Source organism: Silurus meridionalis, chromosome 3 (assembly GCF_014805685.1).
Source record: "Silurus meridionalis isolate SWU-2019-XX chromosome 3, ASM1480568v1, whole genome shotgun sequence".
Classification (NCBI taxonomy): Eukaryota; Metazoa; Chordata; class Actinopteri; order Siluriformes; family Siluridae; genus Silurus; species Silurus meridionalis.
This window is the reverse complement of record NC_060886.1, coordinates 19,042,632-19,055,639: the sequence shown is the minus strand read 5'-3', so window position 1 is coordinate 19,055,639 and position 13,008 is coordinate 19,042,632. Positions and strand designations below refer to the sequence as shown.

The 13,008-nt window shown below is 36.8% G+C and overlaps 1 protein-coding gene across 4 annotated transcripts in view; it reads left to right on the top strand.

Annotated features, from left to right (window-relative positions):
• Window positions 1-13,008, top strand: part of pde11a (phosphodiesterase 11a) — a 53,282-nt gene that overhangs the window by 17,343 nt on the left and 22,931 nt on the right. For all 4 annotated transcript variants that reach the window (XM_046845210.1, XM_046845212.1, XM_046845211.1 and 1 more), the window contains 8 exons: window positions 861-950; window positions 3,030-3,170; window positions 3,417-3,481; window positions 5,793-5,925; window positions 6,830-6,905; window positions 9,732-9,799; window positions 10,677-10,769; window positions 11,214-11,264. In XM_046845210.1, the coding sequence (XP_046701166.1) occupies window positions 861-950; window positions 3,030-3,170; window positions 3,417-3,481; window positions 5,793-5,925; window positions 6,830-6,905; window positions 9,732-9,799; window positions 10,677-10,769; window positions 11,214-11,264 (717 nt within the window). The remainder of the gene's footprint in view (window positions 1-860; window positions 951-3,029; window positions 3,171-3,416; window positions 3,482-5,792; window positions 5,926-6,829; window positions 6,906-9,731; window positions 9,800-10,676; window positions 10,770-11,213; window positions 11,265-13,008) is intronic.

Genomic DNA, 13,008 nt, shown 5'->3' with positions numbered 1-13,008 from the left:
AGGGAAAATCCAAGAATGTTCGATTATGTTCTTGGCACTTTAAATGAGGTGGTTTAATCTGGGTTTTGATATTGCTTTTAAAATTATAAAACTTGAAGATTTATACTGGTACAAAGTGTAATGTACATAAATAATAAGGGGAAATGGATGTGTTTCTATGTGTGTGGTGGTGGAATGTATGTGTGTGTGTGGGGGGGGAGTATTATGCGGCTGGGTGCACATATATCAGTTTGATTACTATTGACATTGCTTGTGAATGGCTATTTATTGTATAGCAGTATAGGCCTTCTGTGACTGTGATTGTTGTGTGTGTGTGAATCTAACATTCAGTCAAACAATGACAGGTTAATATCAGCTGGTTGAAGTCAGCATGCCCCTAGCATGACAACCTTTTACCTCTGTTTATGCTCAATATTTCTTTTTCTTTTTCTTAACCGCACACTCCTCCCTCCAATCTCTTTACTCGAACGCACAAAAAACACAAAGAATGTTAGACAGTAAAATGTAGATTTTGAATATTTCATACAAACAAGTGAATAAACTGAATCAGTAAATGAGTCAGTGCTCTGTACTAATAGAGGCATTCAGAAAAGGGAGTACTGCTTGGTGTATTGATGAATCAGTCCTTGCCTATTGAAGCTGTGTAGAAAAGGCCTTGCTTTATAATGTTCGATCAATAACTCATTGTAGGGGCTATTCCACTGTAAAAATATGATTGGCTTTCCAGTATACACACAAATATTTTCAATACATATCGGACATTGTAAAATTTATAGGCATGAAATAAACAGTAGTCATGGAGGGACAATCAAATCCCTGACTGTGTGTTTGGCATATGCTGATTATTTCTCTCTTTGCAGGTGCTGCAGATGTACCTGCCTTTCTGTGGAATTGCTATCTCCAATGCTCAGCTCTTTGCTGCATCCAGAAAGGAGTATGATAGGAGCAGGGTAAGCGCTCTACAGTTGTTGTTTGAACAGCTCAGTGCTTTGCTGCCAAACAGAGTGTTTACTACAGAGCCATGTACTTTCAGTTAAAGAATAAAGGAGCAGTGTTAACCCATGTAGTAACTCCACAGTGCAAGCAATGTAGCCTAAATCACAGCTGGAGGAATACAGTGGTCTGAATTTCACATCTCATAATACAACCCTGTATTGGTAGCTCAGTGTGCGGATGTATGCATTGCTGTATGGCTGCCCACATACTCTCCTGCTAAACTGCTTTTTCAAAACAGGGTTAGGGTAAGAATCAGTGTGTGTGCTGCCTTAAGCTATGGCTTTAAATCTAAATGCTGGTCTACTGTGTATTAAATTTATCCCAGATGAAAGTGTGAATGATGATGATGAGAGAAAATAAGAGGGGACAGGGATTATTGATCATAGCTCAGCCCCCCACACTTTATAGTGTACATACCAGAGTGAGTCGATCATGAAAAGCAGATTTTTGTGATAGGTTGCAATAACATGGCAAAAATTGGTCAGATACAATCTTTTTGCGAAGAGAGTTTCCATTTATGTCTGTGAGACTAATACCAAATGCATGACCTACAATTATTATGAACAAAACATTTTATTATTTTTATTGACATGCTCATGTTGTAGCAATAAATGGAAATATTTGCAAATATATTGCAGACCTGTATTGTCATAGATAATAGGTTGTTTGAAAAAATACACTGATCAAGAATAGCATAATGACCGCCTGCCTAATATTGTGTTGGTCCCCCTTTTGCTGCCAAAACAGTCGTGACCCGTCGAGCATTACGGGCATGAACTTCTTCAGCAGTTTGAGCTACAGGAGCCCGTCTGTTGGATCGGACCAGACGAGCCAGCCTTCACTCCCCACATGCATCAATGAGCCTTGGTTGCCTATGACCCTGTCGCTGGCTCACCACTGTTCTTTTCAACTACCACTTTTGATACTGACCACTGCAGACCGGGAACATTCCACAAGAGCTGCAGTTTTGGAGATGATCTGATCCTGATCCCTCGTCAAACTCGCTCAAATCCATACACTTACCCATTTTTCCTGCTTCTGTTCACTTGCTGCCCAATAAATCCCACCTACTAACAAGTGCCATGATGAAGATAATCAGTGTTATTCACATTACCTGTTATAATGTTATAATGTCATAATGTAATGACTGATTGGTGAAGACATACATACATGTACACGGTAGCGAAAATGAATTTTAATGGCACAAATTGTATTAATGCGTGATAAATGCAGCGTGCATTTCTGTTTGACCATTTTATTACAAACTTAAAACAATAAATATGAACGAGGCAAAATTGAAACGTTCAATGCATTTATTCACAATGTTCTTTCTTTACTCAGATATAAACAATTAATAAATAAATATTTTTTATTCACTTAACATTTGTTTAACTAATTAACTAAGTCTCAAATCAAGCACCAAAAACCACCATGATGAGCACATCTGGCAATTAAACGGTCCATATGGAAACATAGTAAAAGTGATGATTTATGTAATTTAATAGCATAATTACTTTAAACATTTACAAGAATATTTTGTCTTCATGTTATGTTGAGGTGATGTTCACTAATAATAAATATACATTAACTTAAAGCATATTTTTGCAGGACTATGTTGTTCAGAGTATTAAAAGCTGGAAAAGTATTAATTTAAGGTACATTTAGAAAATATAATAATGTGCGGTTAAGTTGTGATTAATCACGATATTCTATTGACAGCTCTAATAAAGTAATATATATATATATATATATATATATATATATATATATATATATATATATATATATACATTTATTGTATTATTTATTTATATAATTGTATTATTGTTGTTATTTGGAATTTTATTTGATTATTTCACTTCCCAGCTATGACTCAGTATCAAATATACTGTGTCCATTTCTTAAGGAAGTAAAGAAGCCTCAAATCTTTTTATAGACAAACAGTTATTAGTTCATAAAAGCACTGTTAAACTCTTTGTGTATGTGTGTGTGTGTGTGTGTGTGTGTGTGTGTGTGTGTCTGTGTGTGTGCAGGCTTTATTGGAGGTAGTGAATGATTTGTTTGAGGAACAGACAGACTTGGAAAAGATTGTGAGGAAGATTATGCATCGTGCTCAAACACTACTCAAGTGTGAACGCTGCTCTGTACAGCTACTTGAGGACATCGAGTCTCCGGTGATCATCCTCCTTCCCCCTCAGCTTTCCCCTTATCCAGCATGTTTCTTTCTAGTTCTTCTTTTTTTTTGTGGCCTTTTGGCACCTTTTTGTATTTCCTTCCTTTTTCTTTCCTTTCCTTTCCTTTCCTTTCCTTTCCTTTCCTTTCCTTTCCTTTCCTTTCCTTTCCTTTCCTTCCTTTTTTGATCTCACTCATATTTAACATAAAGCTCATGTAGAATGCTGAAACTATTAAATCTATTGCAGGTGGTAAAGTTTACTAAGTCCTTTGAACTACTGTCACCAAAGTGTAGTGCAGACACAGAGAACAGGTAAGATCCTTTGTTAAACACACACACTCTCACACTATCTCTCTCTCTCTTTTTCTCTGCTCCACATGGGTGCCTTATACTATACAAAAATATTTCGATTTGACTTAATAACTAAACAGAGTCCAGCAGCACATGAATGTCTGTATCCAAACTCTCTCAGACTCAGTTTTTAGCTCAGCAGGAAATGTCTTCTAATGTGTTCTGGCTGATAGGAAAAAGTCATATTGTTAGTAATAGTCATAGGTTGTGGTTCATAGACTTGATGTTGTTTTCTAGCAGTAATTTAAATTAATGCTCTTTTTTTTTTTTTTTTACTTTTATTACTTTTTACTTTTTACTTTTAAGCTTAAAGGACAGTACAAGAAGAAAGGGAGAACAAGCTGAAATCAAAGATTAAAACATTATTATCTATACATTTAAATAGGCTTTTTTACAGTCCTGTTGTACTGCAGTTATTTTCTTGTCACAATATTTTACAACACAGAAAAGTCTCAACACTAAATAAAGATTATGTTCAGCTCAACTGATACTAAAAGTGTTCAGGCCCACTTTGTATTTGGAAAGTGCAAAAAGAATTGAGCACCTGCTTGCTGATGAATTTTTAAAACTGCACATTAAAAGGCTGTTAAATATTTCTTAGCAGACTCATTAACTGCTTAGCGGTGTGTTGTGTTATGCTGAGCTGCGTCAATGTGTACTGCACTATGCACGTTTGATTGATGATTCTCCAGTGCTTCTGCACCAGCGGCTTGGGGTTTCTCCCCATGTCAGCTGCTGCTCACACGTGAAATTCTGCACTGCACCGAATCTTCGAACTCTATCTATTCAGCACTTAGGATAAACCAAACCCCATAGCTCAGCTCCCTGATCAGTCACCACTATCTTCCTGCAAACACACATGATACCAGCCCACCTGCCAGCACATACAAGCATTAGCCAATAAAGGTGAGAACCAGGTGGTTTTGAGAGTGTGAACATCATACTAAAGTTGTTTCAGAGAATGGTGCTGATTGCTCTCGCCTAATTGCAGAGGAGAAATGCGTCTGAGTGCTATCTAAATTTTGTGGGAGACATGCGTGATTGTGCAACATGGTTGCTTGTTTCTGGCATGGTAATGCTAAATGCAAGTGGAATCATTATGGCAGCAGAGAGGACACACACACCACAGTGCTATCAAAGGGCTGTACTCCACTCATCCTTCTTTCTTCCCACTACAACACCTGGCTAATGCTGCGTGCCAAGCTGCGAAATCACATACACTGATGGCTGTGTCTATTAAAACAATGTTTTTTTAAGCTTGATGACACTATCAAAGGAACAAAACAAAGTGCAATAAACATTTTACTTCACAGTTTAAAGATCCATACCACACATCAGAGCACATACAATTTGTGGGAGTGATTGTGCCGCTATCCCATTAGGCATGCTTTCTATGTGCAAAGGACAAATAAACATCACCTAATGGACAAGTATAATTTCTGATTTTATGTCCAGCCTATTAAGCCTAATTCTTCTAAAAAATACATGAAATTTTAAGCTTTAAAATGGGAATTATATGTGAGGTTTGGTTCACTGTGAAATCCCAAATTGTGCATCTGAAGTTTTTACTGCTTCGGTTGGGCAATAAGTGCAGCATACAGAACTTATGTGTTTAATTTCGAGAATACTTCCACAGCAGGAGCTGTTATGTCCATTATCCATGTGTACGCATGTTACTTATTTCCTGCTACCCCCATAGATTTGATCTGCCCGACGTACAGCTCTCGAGAGAAGGGTCTCACTGCGCCTCTCTAACACACACATATCTCACACTCTCTGACTAAAGCAGTCCAGGATTTTGCCAGCAGCTCACATGCAAAAGTGCTATTAACTGTGTTACAGTCACTTGGGTGTGATGTGAAAACATGATAGGGCTATGTTACAAACAAGAGACATTAGAATAATAATACAGAATGAGCAAGTGTGAAGAAGGAGGCAGTTGTGTGTTTTTCTGGGGTACGTGGGCGAATATGACAATGAGAGCGGTAACTTTTCATTACTTTACCAGGCTTAAAAGAAGCTTATTAAAATGCATAAAGGGCTTATTAGATATGAACCGCTGCCTGGGAAGAAGCACCATAAACAACAACAACTCCTAAAACTTTGAGTTATACAGATTGCTAACTAACAGAATCTCTAATCCAGTACATCCATTGGCATATAATTTACTTGGTCAGTGGTTCAGTTCCAAATCCCTTCTCAATTTCCTTGTCTAAAACACAGAGCTGTTCATTCCTAATCATTCTTTTTCTTTTATTAATTTTTATTTCAGTTTTAAAGACAGTATGGAAAAGTCATCATATTCAGACTGGCTGATCAACAACAGCATAGCTGAGCTGGTGGCCTCCACTGGTCTGCCGGTCAACATTAGCGACGCCTACCAGGACCCCCGCTTCGATGCCGAGGTAGATATGCATGCTCACTCAGCAGCCCGGCTGCCACATTCCCCTCAGATTACATTAACTACTACTGTAATCATCAGCTTCCAACCGAGAAAACATTTAGAAATGCCACTTTGATCTGTAATTACTAGTTAGACACTGTATAAAATAGTGCTTTCTGAGCGGTGAGGTATAATGGCTGGTACAACATACCATATTACTTTGCCCACCAAGAAATACAAGCAGCATTATTTAAACAGTACACTGTAGAATCTAATCAATATGAATCAAATGTCTTGCTGAAAGGACTTTTCCAAGAGATAATTTGATTAATGTATGCCCACCTCAGCATTGTCAGTATGTCAGTGGTATATTTGATATAATGGTTTACTCTGGTAAATATTTTGCACCATAAAATGCACATACACATAAAAATGATTTCCAGTAGATTTAAGCTTTGGGCTACTTAAGACATAAATTAGAATACCTAAAGGTACAGAAGGGACTCAATGTTGTCATGTAGGGAAGTGTGCTATTTGCCTGGGTCTGAACTGTTTCCAGGTAGTGAGCATTGTACAGTGTAAATGAAGCAACAGACCAGAGTGATGTGCTGCTCTGCACCAGTCCAGCTTTGATCTTTGGCTGCTGTCGCACACTGATGAATTATATAATATGGCTTTGATGTATCTTTGGCTAAGATTCTTTTAGATTCTCTCCTGTTTTTGCTCTGAAATGCTGGCACCCATGCAGTTTTATTATGTTCTTTACAACAATGTGCTACACTGCGTACCCATCTCCTATGGGATTCAGGCAACCTATCTTTTGCTGAGTTGTGCTGCAGGCATTACAGTAAGTGAGGTATGTTTGGACTGTACTGCAGCATGACACAAATGTAGTGAATTGTATGTGTTGCCTATGTTTGCATTAGGCTGATCAGTTTTCCGGCTTCCACATCCGCTCTGTTCTGTGTGTGCCTATTTGGAACAGCAACCACCAAATAATTGGTAAGTTCATAAATACATGTACAAAAATATATCACTTTCTACCCTTGCTATGTGTCACACTATTCATGTATATATGTAAGGGTTATGTGTTTGTGAATGAAAGTTGGCTAAGTCTGTTCATATGTATGAATGTAAGCAGTAGAGATTTAAAAAATGTGTGAGTTGTGTGCAAATTATGCAGCATGTCTGAGGGTCTTATCAGGAAACAGATTAAAAAACATTATAACCATACAGTGACATGTAGAAGCTTCAACCCAAATTAGAATTGAAGAGTAATTAACTTTGGCAGTAAAGGTGTAGTACTGAGTCAAAGATGTGTTCATTCACATAAATGTTCTTTTTTTTCATCAAATCATCTTTGAGGAACTGAGGGTTTAATTCTTCTTATTATGCGCCTGTTCTGAAAATGATTTAAAATTTCTGCAAAAAAAATCAATGCTTTTTAAAGCTCTTGTTATTTCTAAGAATCACATTTGCATCAACGGTTTAATATGTTTAATCCCTTAATCCCCCTGGTCTATAAAAACGAAATTCTAGATTAACTATCAATTAGACTCTTTAACTTAGCCTTTGATTTCATAAATGAGTGCCTAAAAAAGGCAAGTAAATGAGGCCTTTTTTCTGTGAGGCATCCTGCCAGACCTGAGGACTCGAACATTAAGGAAGCCAAGGATACTCATATGACATCTTGTACCACGTCATAATCATTGCCATAAATACACACACACACACACACACACACACACACACACACACACACACACACACACACACACACACACACACACACACACACACACACACACACACACACACACACCACTGTCTTTCATCCCTCCAGCTATACACCTGTAAAGCACTTCTCATTTATCTCTTCATGTCCCAGATATTTTGACACCATTCAAACCAGGCAGAGAGCAGACATGAGGACAGGATTAGGTTTTTAGTAATTAGGATTGTATTTTATGAAATATTTTACCTTTACTGCCAAAGTTAATTACTCTTCAATTCATATTTGTTCTAAATTCTAATTTGGGTTGAAGCTTTTACATGTTATGTGATTTTATTATTTTTGTATTTACAATTACTTTAAGACAACTACATAATTAATTTAACCTTCTATGGTTAACCTTAAGCTTGCAATTTGCAGTTGAGACAGAGACACCACTGTGTTGTTTCTGAGAAGGTTAAGTAATTAATGGTCAAACTACAGATGAAACAATCTTATTATTCTACACATATTACACAATAACAATCATAATATAATACCATGAATGGCAGAATAACCATGGCCATAAAGCAAATAATGCAAATATGATTGATTGAATGTTTTTTTTGTTGTCTGTGATGTGGGTTATGTGAGGACATTAGTGATAAAAAAAGGGCAGGTACAGGCACAACAGCAGTCTGTCAACACTAATTATACATTTGGGTCACCTACAAACATTAAAATGAACCATCACAGCAACTAAATTGGATCTGAGCAAAAAGGAATGGGGCATATAAGGTGAATAGAGACTATAATAGTGGTGCATGGCTGATTTTTTTAAGGGCAGTGGGTATACTCCTATATCATTTGAGCAGTCGTTGTAGGGCTTGGCCTTTAGAGCAATAACTCTATATTTTTATCCTTAGAGTATAGGGTCTGGATCTGTATATGGAGGTACTGAGCCTCTAGAGCTGTAGCTGTAGGCCTGTGTCCATTAGCTGTACAGCTGTACATGTAGAGTTATATCGATTAATTTATTATTCTAGAGAGGTACCTCTATTGGGTTATGCCTCTTGAAAAGTGTAGCTGTATGGCTGTATATGTAGTGGAGTAGCTGTAGGGATGTAGAGATGCATCTTTAATTCATCAAATATAGATCTGATTCTTTATCTATGTTTCTTTTATTAGGCTGCATCTCTAAAGAAGTCCTTCAAGAATGTATTTCTAAAACAGTAGCTTCAGGACTTTATCTCTCTATCAATATTTTAAAGACTGTATAGTGCTGTAGTTTCTGAATTGTGCAGTAGCTTGAAAACTGTAACTCTAGATCTCTAGCTTCAGGACTGTACAGAGCAATAGCTCAAGCATTGTATTTATAGAGCAGTAGTTCTACAAATGTGTCTTTAGAGCACAGTACACTACAGAAAAGTAGCTAAACAGCTAGATGCATAAAGCAGTAGATTCAAGAGTGTATAGAACAACAGCTTAAATGCTGTCTTTCTAGTTCAGAAGCTTCAGAATTGTGTCCAAAGAGCAGTAGCTTTAGGACATTATCTATAAAACAGTAGTTTCAGGAATGTATAGAACAGAAATCCCCAAACTGGGGCCTGCAGGCCAAGGTTGGTCTGTAAAGCAACTTATACAGATCTTTAATTATAATTTAATGCTTAATATAACATATTTAGTTGTATTTTTAAGCTGCAAAAAACATAAATCTAAACGTATATGTCAATTTATACTAAGTCTAATTTCAAAAAACTCTATATATTTTATAATTAGGGTTTTTTGTATGTTGAATATTGTACTATTTATATGTTTTATTGAACTAGAAATCATTGAATGTAAAATTGCATTAATTATGCAAATTACAAAGTAATGATTTTCAACTTATTTTTTAATTTATAAATAAAATATAATTTATGGCTTTCAATAAAGTTTCATTTTTGGCTCTAAATAGAACAAAGTTTGGGCACCTTTGGAATAGAGAATAGCTTCAGGACTGCATTTATAAAGCAGTAGTTTGATTTTTCATGAATGCACTGCCATAATTAAATAATAACCCTAATTCCATTCTAGCAACAAATGACGATCTGTGCTTTGTGCTGTGTGTGTTGCAGGTGTCGCACAGGTTTTAAACAGGTTGGATGGGAAGCCTTTTGATGATGCAGACCAGAGATTGTTTGAGGTATAAGTTATGCAGTCTGCAAAACTATTACTGTGTTTTTCGAACTATAAGCCGCTACTTTTTTCCCATGTTTTGAACCCCGCGTCTTAAACAACGAAGCGGCTTATTTATGAATTTTTCCTGGGTTTTTCCCGGTTTCACAAACTTCAAGCCAAAAAGCCAAAAGAAAAACTGCCGAGAGAAATAGTGGTGTAAGGGAGGAGGAAGACAGTGAACAATGACTTTCTTGGTAGGCTACTGTTTAGATACAAGCCGTTGTAACGCGTTGAGTCTGGGTCAAGGGAGAGCTCACTAACTCCAGTTGCAAAAGAAATCATATAAGCACAGACAGGTTTCCAAAACTCGTGCTTTTTTATTTTTCTTGGCAACAGCGTTACGGGTTAGTCAGAGAAATTTAGAAATGAGCATCAGAAAATAATAAGGACATATTCCTCGGTCTTGCACACATGCAGTAATACCGGAAAAATGCGGCGGCAGACTATTCCCAAAATGCCGCTCTGCTCTTAAAGGAGCCACAACATATTTCACCCGTTACACCATGTAACAGACACTGTCTTTCGTTAAAGCCTGTGTAAAGTTCATTAGTTTCTTATAGACAGGTGCGGCTTATTTATGTTTAAAATAAAAATATTTGTTAAATTCAGGGGGGCTTATATATGGGTGCACTTTATAGTCCGGAAATTACGGTAGTCTTGTCTGTTGCTTCTGTAATCATTCTGTGTATTCCTGTCTTTTCTCTCTCTCTCTCTCTCTCTCTCTCTCTCTCTCTCTCTCTCTCTCTCTCTCTCTCTCTCTCTCTCTCTCTCTCTCTCTCTTTCTCTTTTTCTCTCAATCTCATACTCGCTCACTAACTTTATTCTCTCTGTTTATTCCTCAGGCATTTGTGATATTTTGTGGGTTGGGGATCAATAACACAATAATGTACGATCAGGTGAAGAAGTCTTGGGCCAAACAGTCTGTGGCTCTGGACGTAAGTCTCTTCATACAGATGCCACACACACACACACACACACACACACACACACACACACACACACACACACACACACACACACACATGTTGTCGTCCTATTTAAACTGTTATAGCCTCTTTCTCTGATGTATCCTAGCTGCCGTGCAGAAGCTGTTCCATCACCCCTAGTGCTTAAGAAAGTTAAGATCCCTTTCTGTAGCCATGCACATTTTTAATACTAGAACCCACCACTTTCACTGATTCTTATACTTGATTTAACATAATAGTTTATTGTGTTAATTGGCATAAATGGTCAAGCCGTTACCACATATTACTCAGTTATTCCTGTTGAATTTAAATGTGTATTACATGAAATTGACTTTATAGTATCTAGTAAATAATCTCTCTCTCTGTCTATCTATCTGTCTCTCTCTCTCTCTCTCTCTCTCTCTCTCTCTAAAGGTGCTGTCATATCATGCCACTTGCTCTAAGACAGAAGTGGACAAGTTTAAGGTAAAGCTAAAAGTGAAGCAGCTCATTTTTTTACTACTATATGCTTAATGACTTCTTATTACATGTCATTTATATACAAATTAATTAGTAACATTATAGTCTGCATTAGAGTCTGTAGAATAATTATAAAATGGATAAAAACATATATAGCCTTACTGTTCTTGGATTACTATATGGGTGTGGGTTTGCCAGTTTTCCCATGCCTGTTTAGGTTTCCTCTAGGTTCTCTGGTTTCCTTACACCAGCCAAAACATGCTAATAATTGGACTTTCTGAACTTAATTGTTCTAGGTATGAATGTGTGTGTATGGTACCCTATTCTCAATTTGCCTCATGCTCAGTGTTCCTGCAATTCTGGATTTTTCCTTTGGCTTTCATGGCTTTGACCAGGATAAAACAATAACAGAAGAATAAATAAATGAGACATATTTTATCAGGAAACATGGGATTAAACTATAGCACATTTTCCACAAAAGTAGGAAACTTCATTAAAATAATGCATTTGTTTCTGTTTAAAATTAATAATACATAACATAAAATGTCATGCATATACACATTAATTGTATGTGTAACATACATTTATTAATAATGATGCAGGTTAATAAGTTCATTAGTAGCCCTACATTACTCATAGCATCTCAGTAGAGTGAAATTTCCCTCATTAGTGATGGCACATCCATCATATTAGGCTTTTCTACAATGATTTTTGCTTTAAATGCCATCTTGGGCACAGAATATTTGCTGGAGTCTTTAAAACATGTAGGCTTTCAGTAATGTGCACAGTGGAGACCAGTACTGCTCAAATAATGCAGCCTTGAGCTCTGTCTCTTTATCTGTTTGCCTTTCCTTCTTACACTCTTTGTCAGACACCCACTCTCTCTTTCCCGTACTCACTCTCTCTCTCTCTCTCTCTCTCTCTCTCTCTCTCTCTCTCTCTCTCTCTCTTTCTCTTTTTTTCTCTCTTTCACACATAGGCTCACACACATACTCACATGCACACAAACACACACACACTGTGGTTCATTTTAAATGTCACTGAAACGCAAGCTCAACAGTCATTCATAAATATAGTGCTGTAGCCCCACTAAAGCACTTTTTTAATATCTCACCTATAAATGTGCATATACAAAGTTATATATAATGTACAGTGTTTATACAATGCAATACCTCTACAGTAGATACATTAGGAGAAGTAAGAAGAAAGACAAAGAAAGATTGTGAGGACGTTATTAATTTCCATTCTTATTCAGGCTAAGCTCCAAAGGGACTGTTCTCCAGAAGGCAGTAACGCAATGACACCATGAAATACAGGACAGGATACAGGACATCACAGACATACTGAAATTAACATAGAGAGCCTTAAAATATATATATATATATATATATATGGTAAAACAGACTAAATTAAAATGTCCTTAAGAATATAAGAAAAACTGTGCTCGATTTGAGATTAGGAAACAAATAAAGAGACAAATGATTTAGCTTGTTTTGCATATTTACCACCTCTTGATATTATTAGTAATAAAATTCACAGGTTTCTATAATTAGTATCTGTCAATGACGTCACTAAAACACATCAATTCCCTTGCCAATGGCCCCCTCCCTCTCTCATTTTCGTTCTCACACTTTTCTCTGTTACGCTGTGTAAGCTCTATCTATAGACCCCTCATTAGCAGTTTATCTCAGTACTGTTGAGATTCTCAGCTCAGTTTAAATTGGATAAGCAGACGCTGTGATATCCGTAG